General features: G+C 39.2%; 2 protein-coding genes across 8 annotated transcripts in view; one reads left to right on the forward strand and one right to left on the reverse strand.

The window, feature by feature from the left end:
* Positions 1–2,664, reverse strand: part of LOC147820902 (PMS1 protein homolog 1-like) — a 37,624-nt gene extending 34,960 nt beyond the window's left edge. Inside the window, exons 1-2 of one of the 5 annotated variants that reach the window (XM_087203141.1) lie at positions 2,526–2,664; positions 1,541–1,727 (exon numbers count right to left, since the gene is read on the reverse strand). The gene's annotated coding sequence lies outside the window, so the exon portion shown is untranslated. Of the gene's footprint in view, positions 1–1,540; positions 1,728–2,120; positions 2,426–2,525 lie in introns of those variants that run through there. The other 4 variants (XM_087203140.1, XM_087203142.1, XM_087203143.1 and 1 more) reach the window with 4 other exon arrangements.
* A 52-nt stretch (positions 2,665–2,716) lies between these two features.
* On the forward strand, positions 2,717–17,144 carry LOC147820903 (ORM1-like protein 1). Of its 3 annotated transcripts, XM_087203147.1 has the most exons (6): positions 2,747–2,855; positions 3,287–3,350; positions 5,401–5,581; positions 11,601–11,752; positions 15,039–15,125; positions 15,459–17,144. In XM_087203147.1, the coding sequence occupies exons 2-5, from the start codon at positions 3,316–3,318 to the stop codon at positions 15,082–15,084; spliced, it is 414 nt and encodes a 137-aa protein (XP_087059273.1). In that variant the 5' UTR covers positions 2,747–2,855; positions 3,287–3,315; the 3' UTR covers positions 15,085–15,125; positions 15,459–17,144. The 3 variants fall into 3 exon arrangements, with proteins under 3 accessions (XP_087059272.1, XP_087059273.1, XP_087059271.1); XM_087203145.1 differs by lacking the exon at positions 15,039–15,125 and having other exon boundaries at positions 2,753–2,855; XM_087203146.1 differs by lacking the exons at positions 3,287–3,350; positions 15,039–15,125 and having other exon boundaries at positions 2,717–2,855.
* The last annotated feature ends 1,001 nt before the right edge of the window (positions 17,145–18,145 follow it).

Genomic DNA, 18,145 nt, shown 5'->3' on the forward strand with positions numbered 1-18,145 from the left:
TAACAATTAGTGCCATTGTTACCCAAATAAATATTTGTGAAACAGAACTCATCATGAGATCTTCCCTCACATGTTCCACTTAACTTTGCTATTTCTCTTAACAGTATATTGTTGTTAGTCACCAAGGTTAAATACTTCCATTCCTCTGTTAGCAATCTATGTATTTGTACTCCACATATCCTCCTAATGCAATGCTGCATATCACTCTGGACCCAGTTCCAGTATTATCTGCAACACAATCCTTTCTGATCATCCAATTGGGATGATCCTTCCCCCTCCCTTAACTCCTAACGTGTTTGGTTTGCACTCATGGGATGCTTATCACCTACCAGCCCTGAGTGTATAACTTGAGAGTGCAAGGAATCATGTAGTATGTATCTCTGGATGCACAGACACCCATCACAGCACTTCACTCACCTTGAGCACTTTATAAACACTAAATGAAGGGCCACTAAAAATAATATCAGCATCTTTCTTGTGCCAATGTAAACATTAAAGTGTGTCCTTTCCAGCAATTTTCACCATTGCCATAACTCCTTCCCTTTATATTCTAATTTTAAACTTGTTTCCATTCATCCCTAGACCAAATGTTCCTCCTAACAACTTTTCTTCCAGGCTCCAGGGCCTTCTTCACCTACTTGGAGGCAACCTGAACTTAAATGTTTTCCAAACTGATCTCAGAATCTTTCTCCTGTATTTCTTGATAATAAAAACAACAGCTAAGGTAAAAACTTTATACACTTTATCACTTTTAATCTTTAGAGCACCCCCATGTATACTATCATTCCTCTATTCCAAATGACATTTAAAGGCTTGATGACTTTTTCAAGATCAGACACTATTACACAGCAGATGTACACCCTTGGATGTTTGACTCGGAAGGCTGTGCCCGGAATTTTCCATGCAGGCACTCAAAGCGAACCCTGACACCATAGAAACTGTCAACATCCACATCTTAGGACCCAGTCCTTTCTATCCTACTTCTAAACACTTCTCAAACCAATTCTCTATTCTCAGTATAGCCGCTGTTCAGCCTCTTAAAATTTCTTCTCTGATCTGCAGCAACAGCCAGCTAATTAATATTTTCACTCCAATTTCAACCACCTATAAGATAGTTTCTAAAATTTCATCATATTGCTACCCTACTTAAATTTTTGTATATGGTTTCCAACTGCTAACTAGGTCAAGTTCAAACTCCTTAACAAGTGGATCTCTACCTACCTTGGTAATTTCCTACCACCATGCCCCTTAGCTCACAGAATTCCCTTCTAGGCTGACTTCTGCCCTTCCCTCCAGATTTTCTTTCAGTGTCACCTCCTCAAAGACTTTCTTCCCTGTTTTAATGTCCTCACCGCCCCACCGCTGCACATTTCATGTCCCTACTAGATTAGGCATTCCATTCCTTTCACTCCTACAGCACCTTTTCCTTATTTTTAATCCAAACTAACCACAGGTCATTCCATTTTCCTTCTCTCCTGCCTCAGAGTCCTTTGAGGACAAAGATTTTATATTAACCATACACAGCAGCTTTAGAATGTACCATTCTATTACATGTGTACCAAATGATTCTTGAAAAGTAGAGGGTTCATGCCAGGCTCACAAGTTCACAGCACAGAATGTCTGAGAAATGTTGGGACAGTCATTCTTCCACGTCTGCTGAAAGTTTAAGTGGAAGACTCCAGAGTATGCTAATGACCAGCAAGGTCAATTAAGGACACCGGGTGTACCTAAAAAAAAGAAGTAGGGATCAGACAATTCAACAGATTTTTCTAGGGAGAACACAAGTAGTACTAATTTAAAGGGCAGACTAAATCTAACCCAACAGAAATGTTAGATATTTACACACATAGAGCCAACATTCTCTTAAATCAACTTTTGAAATGTTTTGGCAAGTTAGTTCAGGAAAAAAATAATAATTTACGTACTATTAAGGTAAAGGTAATTTGATTTCAAAGAGGATTGCAAAAAATCTAATCAATGGGGCCGGGGATTTAGCTCAGTGGCACCGTGCCTGCCTCGCAAGCGCAAGGTCCTGAGTTCGATCCCCAGTACCAAAAGTAAAAAATCTAATCAAGTCTTTTCCTCTTTGATATCCACGTGTTCTCAGGATGTACTGGTACCTGCACTCGGCGTGGGGATAAACGCAGAATGACACCTGCAAGGGCAGCGACTAAAGGATGAGTCTATGGGTACCCGTCATGGGTCACTGCACACCACAGTACGACAACGCCATGCTCACAATCACAAATCAAGTTACGGTTGTTGTGATTAAATTTTCTGCCAGGAAGACAACCTTCTTTTAAGACCTGCGCCAGAAGCGTCTGGGAAATGGGCCTCCGCTAGCGCAGCCCCTCGGCCCGCGCTCCCCACCTGTGTGCGCTCGCGGGCCGCTCTGCCCGCTTCCCGCCCCGGGGGAGGCGCCCACCGCGGCCGCGGGCCGGGCCCCAGCAGGCGGGAGTTGAGGAGCGGCACCTTCACACCTAGGACAGAGTAAGAACGGACGCCTTGCGGCCACACGACAGTACCTTCCAGCTGGTGCAAGGAGGGCTACTACCGTCCACCGGCGAGCCGCCAGCAGCCAGCATCCCACCCGGACCCCAGCCCCGCTTCGCGCGACTCCCCACTCGCTACAGTGCGCGTGCGCGAAGGGGCGGGCACCCGTCGCGCCCCGTAGTCCCGCCCCTCGGGGAGAAGCGGGATTGACGCGGCTAGTAGCCAATCCCCTGATAGGAAGTCCTGCCCGGACCGCTTCCGTCCGCAGCGCCTCACAGGGCAGACCCCGAGCCAACGCTGCTGTCGCCGCCGGGGTGTCCGTCGCCGCCGGGGTGTCCTGCGCCGCCTACAGCGGGCGGCGGGTAAGTGGGCAAGAGCGCAGCCGGGGCTGTGGGCTTCAAGGGGTCCGTGCCGAGCGAGGAGAGAGAGGAAGGCTGCTGCCGCCCCGGCGGCGCGCTGCTTGCGCTGCGGGCGAGAGGCCCCAGACACCGGCCGCCCCCAGGTCCTCGTCGCGGCGCCACGGCCCCCACGGGACGCTGAGCTGCGACCTCGAAGGGGCGGGCGGAGGCCGCGGCCGGGGCTCCGGGACGAGCGGGAGGGTCCCCGACGGTCAGGGTGCCGCGGCCGGGCGAGGGGGGCGCCGACACCCGCTCCCCGCCCCCGAGCCTTTGTTCGCTGGTCGCGGGGAGGCGCGGCTCCTGCGGGGAGGGTTTCTACCTCCGGGTAACTTCGGCACCGGCCAGCTCAGCCCTGCCCCGCAGGTGTAAATTTGTTTTCTTCTCTTTCTTTTTAGAACTTTTATTAGCGTATGATTGCACACACATGATGATTCCGTTCAGCGGAGGGAGTTCTTACACGTAAAGCGCATCTTACTCTCTTTATGTCCCCTTCCCCTCTCCCCTGAGATGCAAATTTTAGGCCTCTTTTCCAGCCTTCTTTTTCCATCTTGTGGAAAGCAGGAAAAATATCTGCAGTGGTGGAATATCCTTTGTATACTGTAACATTTAAAAGTAGTATGTGATATACGGTGGATGTTCGTAGAAGGATTTACTCACGTACATTTGCGGAGAGGCTTGTGCTTTGTCCCTGTAACTTGGTCGCTCTAAGCCTTGATGCCTATTCCAGAGATCTTTAGAGGGTAAAAGAAAGGTACGTTATGCCCCAAAACACTTGCTGGATAGGGTTAGGAGGAATTCCTGTCTCTCTGTTAACTCTGTAATAGAAAACGTTTATATAGTTTCAAGTGAGAGCTGTTACAAATGTAATCTAGCCCCGTTGAACCTTCTTCCTGGGATGATAGGTATTCTTCCGGCTGTTTGATTTCCTTTACGGAATTCTTAAACCCAAATAAGCATCTTCACTAAAATGACCGAGACTATTGTAGGTCCTTCCTTTCGTGTTCATCTTGAACATGAAAGGGGCATGGAAAAGCTTTAAGAGAAAGTAAAGTTTTAGGGGAGTTGACTATAGAGAAATATACAGAAGAAAGATTCACCACTTTAACCTAGTTGTGTCACAGAAGTGAGACACAGATGTTATCCCTTGACCATGTAAATTGTGCACATTGTCAAGGCATGTTCCTCCCAGTTTCAGTGTTCAAAAAGGAGTGCTTTGAACTCTGACCTCTGTATATACAGAACAGTGCATTAGCTGTAAGAATCTGGCTACTCAGCTAACTTGCTGGGTCATTTTATTTCTTTAATATTTTGTTGCAAAGTTTAACTCCTGTCTTTGTTGTCGTTTTTGTCTTTTGGTTTGGTTTGGCTTGGCTTTGAGCCAGGGTCTGGCTAGGTAGTTCAGGCTGGCCTTAAACTCACTATATAGCCCAAGCTGGCCTCCAACTCTCAGCAATGCTCCTGCCTCAGCCTCCCAGTGCTGGGATTACAGGCGTGTGCCACCATGTCTGGCTAACTCCTGACTTTTTACTTTGTACTCATTATCTGTTTGTTTCTTTTTTGTAAGAATCTTTGGTTTATGTCTTGTACTCTGAGTCACTACTTTGAAGATAATGATAAGTAATGTATTAACTTGTTATTTTGTTATGAAATTTTGTTTCATTAAGAAAGACAGCACAAATGGGGCTGGGAAGAACTGGTCCTATTTTGACTACATTTTTTTTAAAACTCCGTTTCTCCTTGTTTCATGTCGTTTATCTGGATGTGATTTAGGTATTTCTTAACCTTTAAAGACTATGTTGCACAACTACCTTAAGACTCGTTGAAATTTAAAAATTAATATAGTGAGTGAAAAAGAAATGACAGGGTGTTTTTTTTTTAATAGATACCCATTTTTCTCTAGGAGATTGCTTCTTGCCTCTATCCTTTTATCCAGTTAGATTCTAATTTCTTACTGGGCTGGGCCTACATCTTGGTGAAGCGAGGGTTCTTCATCTAGGATTCATGTGCAGTAGATAGACCCCAGAGAATAGAAGAAAACTTGTATGGAACAAAGTATCTTATTCTCATTTACCTCTAATTAAATATTACATTTCCCCCAATTATGGATGTAAACAACAGAGCTGGATGTGCTGGCACAGATCTCTTAAGAGGCTGAGTCAGGAGGATTTTATTTTGTACTCATGATATATTAAAAAAAAAAAAGTAGGTTATTCTCTTTTCAGCTTATATTTTCCTGAGCATTATTTTGTTTAGTAAAACCGACATGCTGGAAGACAAACTGTGGTAAGGGAGCCATAAAAACAAGTCTTGTTATCTTTCTGTAAATTCAAATGTTAAGGATTCTTTGCTCCCTACATCAGGATTGGCATGTATCATATTTTGGAGGGTATGTCTGTCTATTTCAGAATAACAGGGAAAAAATAATCCTGGTAGCTTTTTGTCATGTCAGAATTAGGTTTTAGGCTTCCTAAATGCATTGGTGTGGATTCATTTCATTTCTTCCCTACAGAGCAAACATGAATGTTGGAGTTGCCCACAGTGAGGTGAATCCAAATACTCGTGTAATGAACAGCCGGGGCATGTGGCTGACATATGCATTAGGAGTTGGCTTGCTTCATATTGTCTTACTCAGCATTCCTTTCTTCAGTGTTCCTGTTGCTTGGACCTTAACAAATATTATACATAATCTGGTAAGAATTTTAGCTTTATTCTAACCACTTAAAAGCTTAAGGTTTATGTTGCCAGGGGTTGAGGAGAAGAAGGAATGGGGAGTTAATGTTTAATGGGTACAGAGATTCAGCTTTGCATGATGAAAAAGTTCTGGAAATGGATGTAGTGTGATCGTTCCATAAGAGCATGAATATACTTGATATATTATAAACAAAAATGAGACTTTGCCATGGTTTGGGGTATTGTGTTTTGTTTGCTCACTAGGACTCACACCCAGGGCCATGTGCATGCCAGGAGAAGGTCCAGCCTAACAACGGTATTTTTTGATCGCTTATTGAGATATAATTCATATTAAATTCTATTACTATTAAATTCTAATACTATTAAATTCACCTACTTGAAATCTATGCTTCACAATTAAACAAAACATACAATTCAGTGGTTTGTAGTATATAAGAATTAATTTTAAAGAATTCTGATCTGGTATAGGGTTCTGTTTTTTCTATCATGCTTTTTATCATTGGGCCTTTTTTATATGTAAGACTTTTTTCTCCTGTTGTTTGCATAGAATCTAGAAAATAGTGGGTAATTTTAGTAAAAATTACAAGACACTGTAATTCATGCTATTATAAGGAATTGATTAATCAAAATGCTTGAGAAGCATTTCTCCTTTTGGCCAACTGGAGTCTAATGAAAATAATTTGGTTTCAGTCCTTAAGTCTTTCTGAATTGTTTACGTGTACTTTCCTCATTCAGTACAGAAATTTTGAGCTTAATCATACTCAAGATTTTATGATATGTTAGCTGCTCTCTTTTTTTATAGAAATAGTTTTTATACTATGTGTGATTATCTTCAAAGAAGTCACTTAGAGTACAAGACATAAACCAAAAGATTTTTATAGAAAAGAAACAGATAATAACACAAATCTGTCTTTTCAACAAACTAAAATAAACTAGCCGTATAAATGAAACCAATTAACACATATATTGCAGTAGTTTGAAAACACTTAGCTGCTTCATGGGAGTTGGCTTGCTATTCACTTGTTACCCAAAGCGAGACTGTTTTCTTTCCGGATGGAGATTGAGTGTGGCCATGCTCAGCACCTCAGGGCCCTTGGCCGCTCCTGTTGGCTGTGTCCTCCTGTACTGTCTGTGCTGTGTTAGGCCCACGAGGGTGAGGTTTATCCACTCTACTGACCCTGCCATGCATCCCTGCTAATTGCCTGTTACCAAAAAAATAAAAACAAAAATGTGGGAGAAATCTTTTTTTTAATAAATACTTTTCCCTTTCTTGAGTATATTTGAGACTGATTGGAGAAAGACAAAGACAATGTGCTGATGAAAGTGATAAGTGAATGTCCATTTAGTCTACTTTATGTGGTAAACTTTGATAGGGCAAACACTGTTGTGTGTGTTCATTTTAAGAGGTAGGGTCTTGCTGTGTTGCCCACGCTGACTTCAAACTCCTAGGTTCAAGTGATCCTCCTGCCTCAGCTTCCCAAGTGCTGGGATTACAGGTGTGCATCACCATGCCTAGCTTGATACTCATGTTCATCTCGCTAGATGACCTTCTACCTCAAACCAAACAAATGTAAACAGAACTCAGTGTATTCCTGATTTATCCCCTGCCCCCTCCCACAGTCACCTCCTGACTTGGCTCCTAATCTTATCTGAAGGCACTGCTGTCTGCAGAGTAAGCAGCCAGACAGCTGAATGTCAGTGGTACAGTGATTACTAGAATGTATCGTCCAAACCGAGACTGTCGTGAGAGTAAAAGGGAGCTCTAGGAATAACTACTGCAAGAGAACGGTGTAAACCAGAACCAGAACCAGAACCATCCTGTGCAAAGTAGGACGGTAGTCACCCTTGTCTTAGGACGACTCCTCCTTTTCCTTTATAGTCCTTATCCAGTTGGTCAAAGCCCGTGTGTCCTGCTTTACTATGAGCTTGATTCCCCACACGCGCATTCTTTCCCTCAAGTAAATTACTCCAGAAAATCAGGTGCTCTTTTGTTGTTCCTCTTCCTTTTTCTATTCCAACTTGGCAGAGAGATATTTGTGAAATACTTAACAGAATTCTCCATTTGCATTTTAGTAAAATCTGACGTTCTTTGTGTGACACAGAGGACCAGTTAGTAACAGTGCAGAGGCAGAAGGGGACTCAGTCTTATCTCAGCCATCCCTAGACATGGGCGCTCTAACTCTTAACAAGAACCATCCTGCCGTCACTCTTTTAATACTCTTTCCTACTTCCTGCCCTGACTGCTGATCCTACCTGCCCAGCCAGACTACTCAGGTATCACCTCCTCTAGGAATTTATACCATTCTCTGAATTTTGTAATGTATTTATCATATTTTATAATTAATAGTTCATCTGTTTTTTAATCTTTTCCTTTCTGTCTCACTCATGACCTACTTAAATGTTTGCTAAATTACTTTCTCCTTCTCCCGTGGTACATGCCTTGACTGCACTTTAGAAGCCATCCTCCATCTCCCTCCTCTATTTTCAGATTGATTGACTGAGACTGAAGTGTAATATATGGCCACGAACAAACAGTAGATAATTGACACCATGTAGGACAACGAACTTCTGATGTATTTATTAGCTCACCACACTAAAATCCTAACTTAATCAGCCATAGATGTAGCAGTTACATGACTCCAAATTTAAGTCTGCTTTTAAGATACCTTATACTAAACCAATTAAAAATGTGAAACACATGCTGAATGCTTTTAAACATGGAAAGGTAGACCTCATTGTTCTACTCGATTAGAAAACTAATATTGTATTTGCCTTTCTGAACCATACAGTAGAAACCTACGGTGATTATACTCAGTGCTACAGTTCAGAGGTGTTAATGCTTCACAAGATTATTAGCCCAGCTTTAAAAATGAATTGAATTCTCGTTAATTCAGTAAATATTAGGAGCTAGCCATGAGATACATACTTTGTTTTGAAGTTCTTTTGATATGTGAAAAATCATCACTAACATTTTTATGTAAAAATTCATAAAAGTAACATTGGAATAGAAGAAGATACCTGGTCAGAAAACATTTTTTTGTGGTGCTGGAGATTAAACCCAAGGCTTCACACATGCTAGGCAAGCCCAAACACAGATTTTAATCTTTTTTGCTAGGAACAATAAATTGGATGTTATACTCTAAACACTAGTAAGTGCATGGTTTAAAGGAAAAGCAAAAGAATTTTTCTTCTTTTAGACACATTCTAACACACCTGTGATCTAGAATAGAGGTTCTTCACTTTTCTTAGCTCATATGCTCCTGAGAATTTGAAAGCACGCATAGTTTCATAGTTTCCTTCCAAGCCCTGTGAAAATGGTTTATGCTTACTGCATAAACACTCAGCTTAATGCTATCTTCCAACATCTCTAAAACTTGGTCTGTACCAGTTCTTGTTCCTAAGGTACACAGGCTAGTGGGAAAACAAATATTATGGAAACAACTCAATATATATTGTGCTGTAGCCAGGTGTGGTGTTGCACGCCAGTAATCCCAGCACTTGGGGGCCTGAGGCAAGAGGATTGCCATGAGTTCGAGGCCAGCCTGGGCCTACACAGTGAGTTCAAGGCCATCCTGAATTACATAATATATTCCTGTAATTAAAGTACTTTCAGTTAAAGTCTGTGCAGTACATAAACAGGTCATTACTGCTGAGGGTTTCACTAAGGAGCTGTCATTTGAGCTGATCCTTCAAGAATAAGGTAGTTGACAAGGTAGTATCAAGTCTTTGGCTTCAGCAATAAGAAACCTTTCTCCTGTATTTCCTGAGTACTCTTGTGTGTGTGTGTGTGTGTGTGTGTGTGTGCTTTAAACAATTTATTTAACCAAAATTCTATATATTGATTTCCATTTATTTTGATACAACTTTTCCTCATGGTAATTTAGAGGATCTTTGAGCCAATATAAATATTTCATAAATATTTGGCCATTTGGTTATACACCTGCACAATACCTCACATCTTTCAGCAAGAAAAACACTAAAGAGTAAAGACTTGACAGAATTAACTAGGTATAATGAGAATCTGCTCCAAATACTTGTTTCTGTGAGGTAAAGGCACCACGTACCTGTTCAGTTAAGAAAACCATCCTTACAGCACAGATTTTTTATTTTTAAGTAGGGCCTAGAACACTTAGCTGCTAATTAGGTGCTGAATGGCAAAGCTACATCCCTAGCTTATGCCATGAATTCATAGGGAATAGGTTCCAACAATACAGGCTCCTTCCCATTGATGCTTACAAAGTATGTTTCTCTAGGCAGGACAGGCTGGTGCTTCAGTTGAACCTAGGTACTTCTCTCTTTGGCTTCCTTCTTTTTCTGAACATTTTCCTTGACACATTTCAGGAAGCTGTCTTGACTCTGAGTGTTTAATATGGTCAGTATGCACATTAATCCTCTTAACGAGAATCTTGCACTTAACTTGCTTGTTTACAACAATGCCAAAAGCATGCTGGGTAACATTGTAGACTCTTCCAGTTTTGCCACGGTAACATTTGTATGGCAATTCTTTTTGAACAGTATTCATTCCTTTGATGTCTACAACCCCATCCTTTTTGTAGTTTGGCATGTATGTGGCCAAAGGAATAAGCCCATGTTTTCTCAAAGGCCTGGAGAACATATACCGGGTTCCCCTCCTCTTTCCCTTTGTGTTTGTCACTTTGGCAAATTACTGGAAGATGGTGCTTCCGGCCGAAATATCTGAATACTCTGGATTGTAGTTCTGATAGCAGATTCTGCCCTACTGTTGAGATGTTTATGTGTATTTTTTCTTACCGTCTCTTGGAAAACAATTTTCTCAAGACTGGAGACATGTCTTGTTCAATTTTATATGTGCATACATGTTCTGGGCCCTATATTTAAATTTTTTAGTTAAACCCAATGGAACTTGAGTCTGCTAAACTTTAGGGGTGTTGTAGATGCTTTTCTCATTGCTGAGACAAAATACCCAATATGCAAAGTTAAAGGAGGAAAGGTTTATTTAGCTTACAGTTCACAGAGGTTTCAGTCCATAATCAGCTGGCTCCTAGTCAGGGTGGCACATGGCAACAGTTGATGGGAGCAGAAAACAGCAGAAGCAACAAGGGACCTTAACGACATCTTTCTGCCCCTTTTATCCTATCCAGAGTTCTTAGGACGGGTAGAACTCACACCCTTAATCCTAGTGCCCTCAAGCCTAGCATTGCACCATGAATCAATCACACATTCTAAATTCAGCCACCTCTGAAAAAGCCCCACCTACAACTGCATGCGACTTTGGGGTGACATCTAGACACAAGCCATAACAAGGGGTTATTGCAGCTAAACTACTTTTGAACTGCTTAATACATTAGGAATCAGACTAAGCTTTGAGGGGAAGGGCCTCTTAACATAGTACAAAGTAAAATTTTCAAATCACTGATTTTCTAATTAACCAAAAAAGTAGGTGTTTAATAAAATCACAGACAGAATGGCTTTTAGTAATGCTCTTTAAAACTAACTTTAAAAGGGGCACAGTGGTGATTTTAAAAGTGAATTAAGTCAAACGTTATACCTGTTACATCAGGTCATCTTTCTTTGGAAGAAAACTACTGAGGTACAAAGGCAGTTCTAATGTTAAATATTTCAAAAGCATTTTTCCCAATATAGAGATTTCATTTTTTTCCCACCAATTTATATGTCTACCATTTTACAAATAGGGCAATCTAAAGAAAACATTAGTACTATATATTTAGAAAAAGGTAATCCTATTTCCTAATGGGAAACATGTTCAATAACGTAAATGTAAGGATGGGAAGCTACCCTGATGATACTTTTATTTTTCAATTTAATGAAAAGAAATGAAAAGAGTTACTTTGGGTTGACCTTTTACTGCTTTTCACCAGATAATATGTACATAGTCCAAAAAGGTTCATTTGCCATGTACAAACTGGCTGCAGCCTTTCACTAATCTGTCGAAAATAACTTGGACACATCTTACTGCTTACTGGCAAGGACTAATTTTGCATTTGGTATTGATTGTATGCTCTGTTGCTTGTTTTCCAGGGGATGTATGTGTTTTTCCATGCAGTGAAAGGAACACCTTTTGAAACTCCTGACCAGGGTAAAGCAAGACTTCTAACTCACTGGGAACAACTGGACTATGGAGTACAGTTTACATCTTCACGGAAGTTTTTCACAGTTTCTCCAATAATTCTGTAAGTGGTAGAACTACTTAATGATAAAGAAGATTGAATAATAGGAAGATTTTTCAGATTGAATTAGAATTAGAAACAATATTTCATTGAAAATTTCTATCAATAAAGTAGCTACCTCAGATAGAGTATAAAAATAGGCAAAATTTTTGACAAGTTGAAATAAACCTGTTTTCACTTCAGTCAGTACGTTGGGAGACAGCGTTACCTGTTCATCAGTGTTCATCTCCTGTCCTCATGTTTCCTGTAAGAGAATGAATTATATTTTGATTGCGCTGTCAGATTAATTTCCCTCAATAATGAATTAGATGATCAGAAGAATTTTCTTGGCCACCCAGCCCGATTTGGATATTCAAACTCCTTGGGAGAGAGTATGTTTGGGGATAAAAGAGTTCATGCTTGAAGTATAAGACAAACCTGACTTAAATCCTGACTCTTATCATTTACCCAGTTTGGTTTGTTCGTGTATCAAATTTCGGCTACTAATACCTGATCTTGATGCTGTGAGAAACAAATGAGACAATACCTAGTTGTAAAGCATCTAATACCTATATAACTTCCTTCCATTACCTGATATTCAGGACTTGCCACAAAATAGTTCCTACTTCATTTTCCTTTTATGTGAATTGTTTTATTCCCACCCAACTCCCACCTGGTTAGGCTCTTCTAAGCAGCATTTTTTGTTTGTTTTATTTTGTTTTGTTTTGAACATATTCCCGCTGGCTTGAACCACCAGTGGTGCATGCATGACTGTCCCATCATGTGGCTTGTACCACCAGTGGTACAAATGGATTTAATCACTTTTATTGGTCTTTTTACTAAAAAAATGTACAAAAAGTTTCTCAGTGGTATAGTCATTCATGTACCACCCATGGTTCAAGCCACCCAGCAGTGAGACATAAGAATTACAGCCCCAGCTCTGGTTTTGCCGCCTGCTGCACAAGCGCAAGGACCCAAGTTCAGTCCCCGGTACCAAAAAAAAAAAAAAAAAGAATTACAACTGCATTATGAATGTGTTAAGAATCATTTCTTGACTATTTTGTGGGTGGTTCTATTTCTGTGCCCCCCCCCCACAGATTTAGGTATAAGTGACAAATTAAAAATTTTATATGTTTTATATGTGCTTTTTTTTTTCTCCTACAAATTTATAAGTACATATAGATTGCTTTGAATCCCATCATAGGTACTATAATAGGATTGCACATAATAAGTACTTTTGACGTATATCTTTTTTTTTTTTTTTTGGTACTGGGGATCGAACTCAAGACCTTGTGCTTGCCAGGCAGGTGCCAGAACCTCTGAGCTAAATCCCCAGCCCCTTGACATATATCTTAATAAACACTGTATCACATACCCTGTACATAGTACTACATCCATGGTAGAATCAGTGCAGCCTGAAGTAGCTGGAAAGACTTTCTGTAGCTTTAGAATTCTTGAAGCTGGACTAAAGAGGTAGTTTTTGGATAGATATTTAAGAAAAAGCATTTTCAAGTGAAAGTAATCACTATTACAAAGTGATAGGTTTTTTTTCTTTATAGCATTTTGTGGAAATTTTGAGTTATTTTAGTCCCATATAAAATTAACCTCAAAAGAAAAATGCCTGGGGCTCAGTGGTTTCATCGCCTGCTGCGCAAGCACAAGGACCCGAGTTCGATCCCTGGTACCAAAAAAGAAAAAGAAAAATGTCTGTATGGTCTGACAAAAATAAATGCCATAATGCTCATTTAGACACTTCAAATTTGGATTTTGGCTCCATTGCTTTGAAGCTATGTGACTTTTGACTATTTTCTTGAAAGTGTCAGTTACAGAGGATTACATTATAATACATGTAAAAATCTTGACATATACCTAATTTTCAATAAGAGCTATCATAACTAAGTATAGATAGCTGTGTTTAATCTCCGTATTTCACAAAATATAATTTTTACCCATAGGTATGATTTCATATATTCCAGTTAAATTCCTCACATAACTGAACAAATATCATTAAAGCCATCTGAATAGCATTGACCTTATTTTCTTTCTTTCTTTTTTTTTTTTTTTTTTTTTTGGCAGTGCTAGGGATTGAACCTAGTATGTCACACATGCTAGGCTAGTGCTCTACCCTACATCCTCAGGCCCCAATTCTTTTCAATGTGTTTTCACATTTTCATATTTGATTATGATTTGTCAAGTAGGTGTGGCATGCAGTATTTTCTCAAGGAACAGAACCAAATCTCAAATGCATGAATTTGCTAAAGTTTTTGCAAGCTATTTGGAGTCAGGAGCTCAGATTAAACCCTAAATGTCTGTCTTCCAATGTAGGTCTCTTTCCTGTATACCCCTTAGCAAATAGATGCTTTCACACTGATTCTCGCCGAGATTTGTATTCCCTCAGAGGGTCATCTTGTCTTTTGTTAAGAATTAGGTAATTTTCATATAATCTTCACAGTTTTCATTAAAAGACAAAAAGGAGACATAGGCTACAGTAGGGAAGGAGAAGCTATAGCAAGATTTATTATTTCTACTCTGTCAGCTTATAGATCAAACCCACAATGATGATGCCAAATCAAATGGGCTAAGTGCAAGTGCTGTCCTATTTTGTTCAGTGAAGGAAGTATAAAACCGGTCTCTGAATATATAAAAGGAAGAAAGAATTTAAAGCAACAGTTGAATGTGATTTACTCTAAAAAGAATTTTCTGGCTGTTTTTTAAATAGGTGGAACATCGTAGAATTTCTCAATCTAGACAGTTCTAAAAATGATATATTCATTTCTTTAACTATAATGTTTTTAGTCACACCTGGAAGTAGCTGTTGATTTCTAACCATATTACACAAGATATTTATTTTTGCCTTATGATGAGCTAATGACAGTAGTTAGAGGAATGTTTATTATACTTTTCTTTAAAATTAATTAGACAAATACCTATGTGAAAACTACCTTCTTAGATATGATCAAGGCATGAAATATCTTTTCTATGTTAGAAATATGCTTTTAATAGCTAGATGATGCATCTGTACTGTGGTGTACCCTTGGGTAACACTAAGCATTCTGGACGTGATGATTTATGGTCTTAAAGATAGTTTACACTTGTTCTCAAATAGATCTCTGAACACATGTGTTCGGTTATAGCAAAACAGTTAAAATTTTACAACAGTTGTCTTTCAGTTGCCAATTAGACCTGTTGTAAACCTGTTCAACTACAGTGTAGAATTGAGAACACAAAGGGGTAAACAAGTATTTCTTTCTTTCGAAGAGACTGCATTGTCCTAATATACTAAAACCCTGCTTTTCAAACTTTATACTAGTAGTCCTTACCCTTTTGATGAGTCACAAAACACTTTGATAACATGATAAATGTTTTGGATCCAGATCTTCTCTTCAGGAACACATACGTAAGTACAAAACTGTACCTGAAATCTTGGAGGGGATTCGAAAACTGTTTGAAAGCCTTCTGCTTTAAAGGAGGCTAAGTAGCAGAGCATGCGATCAAATCCATTTAACATAGGTACAGAAGTGCAAAATGCACTTGCATTAAACAAATTTCTAAATGCCAAATTAAATTCACTTGGGCCCACACTAAAATTTTTTTATTTTGGTTCTCAAAAAAAGTTTTACTGCTAGGCAATTTGTGTTTAGTGGCCCTTTTTTTCTCTCTTTTAATTTTTTAAGTTGTAAGTAATTTCATTTTTGGATGTTACATGTATTCTTAACTTTTATTTCTACAGATATTTTCTGGCAAGTTTCTATACGAAGTATGATCCAACTCACTTCATCCTAAATACAGCTTCTCTCCTGAGTGTGCTTATTCCCAAAATGCCACAACTACATGGTGTTCGGATCTTTGGAATTAATAAGTACTGAAATATTTTAAAACTGAACAAAAAATTTTTACAGCTACTGAGTTTCCTATAGGGAAGGAGTAGTGAGTAAACTGCACTGTTCCTGTGATAATGTGAAACGAGAGGTATTTGCATTGGAGGACCAATTGCTGGTTTTTCATACGCTGTCTTGAAGGTGCAGGATTCTAAAAGATGCCTCTGTTTAAAGCATCTGGTACATTTCTGAAGAGAGGCTTTATTGGCAGGCTGGGCAGGCCCAGCTTATAAATTAATGGCAGTACAGTGAGGGTGTAGTAGATAAATCCAAGGAAATACAAGATTTGTAAAGAAATAGGACCAACTTTTAACTTATAATGAATGGGCATTTTATTAGGAAAAGACAATTTCCGGTCAGTCACAGTCAGTTTAAGCAGGCTTACACATGAACCAGAATCATCTCTAGACATGTTTATTATAGATTGTTTTTATTACCAGGTGTGTTTCTCTTCTATAAGAGGATCTATGCCCTCTTGTTTCTATAAGCCAGTTCCTACCTTATGAGTATGCTTTTTGGTTTTGCTGGCCCGATATTGTGTGTTGATAGATAAGGTCAGTTTTGCATACATTACATTACAGAATTCCTGAAGGTCCACTTTCATGACTGGGGATAGAAGATACTGGGTATCTGACAGGCAGCCTCTGAGTCAGCATTCTAATTCTGGAACACAGTGGGTTATACTGCTTTTCTAGACATAAAGCTGCTAATCCAATTAAAATAATTTATTCAGGCAGTTAAAGTATATGGTATTCTAAAAGTGTCTGCTTATTGGATTGAGCAACTTAATTGGTAAATCTGTCATTCTTTAGGAAAGGAAATATAAAATGGATAACTATCTAGCCACCTGTGGTCTAGCAGAAAATGCTTCTCTAGCAATAGTACCAAAGGAAGTAATGGAGTCTTTTTTTTTTTTTTTTTTTAGCAAGTCAGCAGTAAAAGATGACAGTATCAAAAAAAAAAAAAAAAAAAGATGACAGTATCTTTTTTTATTCCTCCTGCTGTCAAGTTCCATAGTTTCCCATTAATATTTTGCCTTTAAATATGTGGGTCTTAGTGTAGATGATACCAAATGGTAACTATTTCCAGAGCAATGACCATGCTAAATTTTTGTGACGTAAGGAAGCTTCCTGTAGTTGTTAACATTAACTGTAAGAAATAACTACGTACTACTTGGGGAAGTAAACACAGAGTTCTAATATAAAATGAGACATTAAAAACTCAGTAACATTTATAAACAGAATTGAGTGAAAAGAGTTGTAGACCAACTTGTCACTCTGTGCCAATATACTATTAGGAATATTGATCATTGTTTTGTATTTAAAAAGTATAGAGCTTAGAAATTAGTTGTATGATACAGAGTTGCCTTTGTATGTCTTTTCCCATGTATTTTTAAATAATTGGTAATCTGTACTTTAATAAAAATTTTTGGGGGGTGTAAGATTATTTTGAAAGCTTTCCAGTTCAATCAAAACTGTACTGACATTTTTCAAGTTTTTTAAGCAACTAAATTTATAAAATTAAAATAACTAAAAATATTCCTTTGTTTTGCTTTGTCTGTCTGTTTTGTTTTTGTTTTTAAACAGTATCTTGCTATGTAGCCCAAGGTGACCTGGAACTTAACTGTGTAGATCAGGCTGGCCACCTGAACTCACAGTCTTCCTGCCTCAGCCTCCTAAGAGTATCTTGCTTCATTTTAAAGTTTATCTCAAAAGGCTTCAAAGATGGAAATCTACCCTTATGCTTTCTACTATCTGCTTTCACTGCTGTAAAGATACTTAGTACATATGTGAGGGCTCACCCACTTAAGGTATTAAAGACAATTTGTATACAAGACAAGCCATTTCTCTCCCTGGAGATACTTACATTATAATAAGAATAGACAGATACCTGTTATTTTGTGTAATGATGCTGTGGAAGAAAATTAAGCAGATGGCAGGCCTGCCTTAGAAAGATCTTCCCTGTGGTTGCTATCTTAGGTGACATTTGTACACAAGCCTCACTGATGTGAAGAAGCAAGCAGTACAAAGGTCTGTGGAAAGATTGGCAGTAGAGCTAGTGACGGTTATTAAGGTTCTTGGGCAGAAAGGAGACATGTCTGAGGGAGAAGAAGAGAGCCACTGGGACTAAGGAGAAATCAGGGAGGAGAAGGAGAATGGTAGCAAATGAGGCCAAGAAATAAGTAGAGGACAGTCCATAAAGGGCTTCTAGAGGAAGATAATAAATAGATTTTACTCTAAGCATGACAAAGCTATTAGAGGGTTTTATACAGAAGACTAAAGGGATCTGATTTTATTTTAAAGGCCATGGGCTAATGTTGAGAATGAAGTAAGGGGATAGAAAGTGGGAAGAATAGTTGGGAAGCTATTGCAGGCAGGGAGGAGCTGCACCAAGGAAGTAGCAGATACTGGGTTTTGGATCTCTGCAAGTACAGCTCACTGGTCACTGGTGTACTGAATGTGGCTGGCAGGAGAGAAAATGATTCCTGGTTTTTTGGCCTTAGGATCTAAGTAAGTGGTTGTGCTAAATATGGAAAGCT

Source organism: Heterocephalus glaber, unplaced genomic scaffold, assembly GCF_053883595.1.
Source record: "Heterocephalus glaber isolate CG9 unplaced genomic scaffold, H.glaber_assembly_v1.0 deba00001785, whole genome shotgun sequence".
Classification (NCBI taxonomy): domain Eukaryota; kingdom Metazoa; phylum Chordata; class Mammalia; order Rodentia; family Bathyergidae; genus Heterocephalus; species Heterocephalus glaber.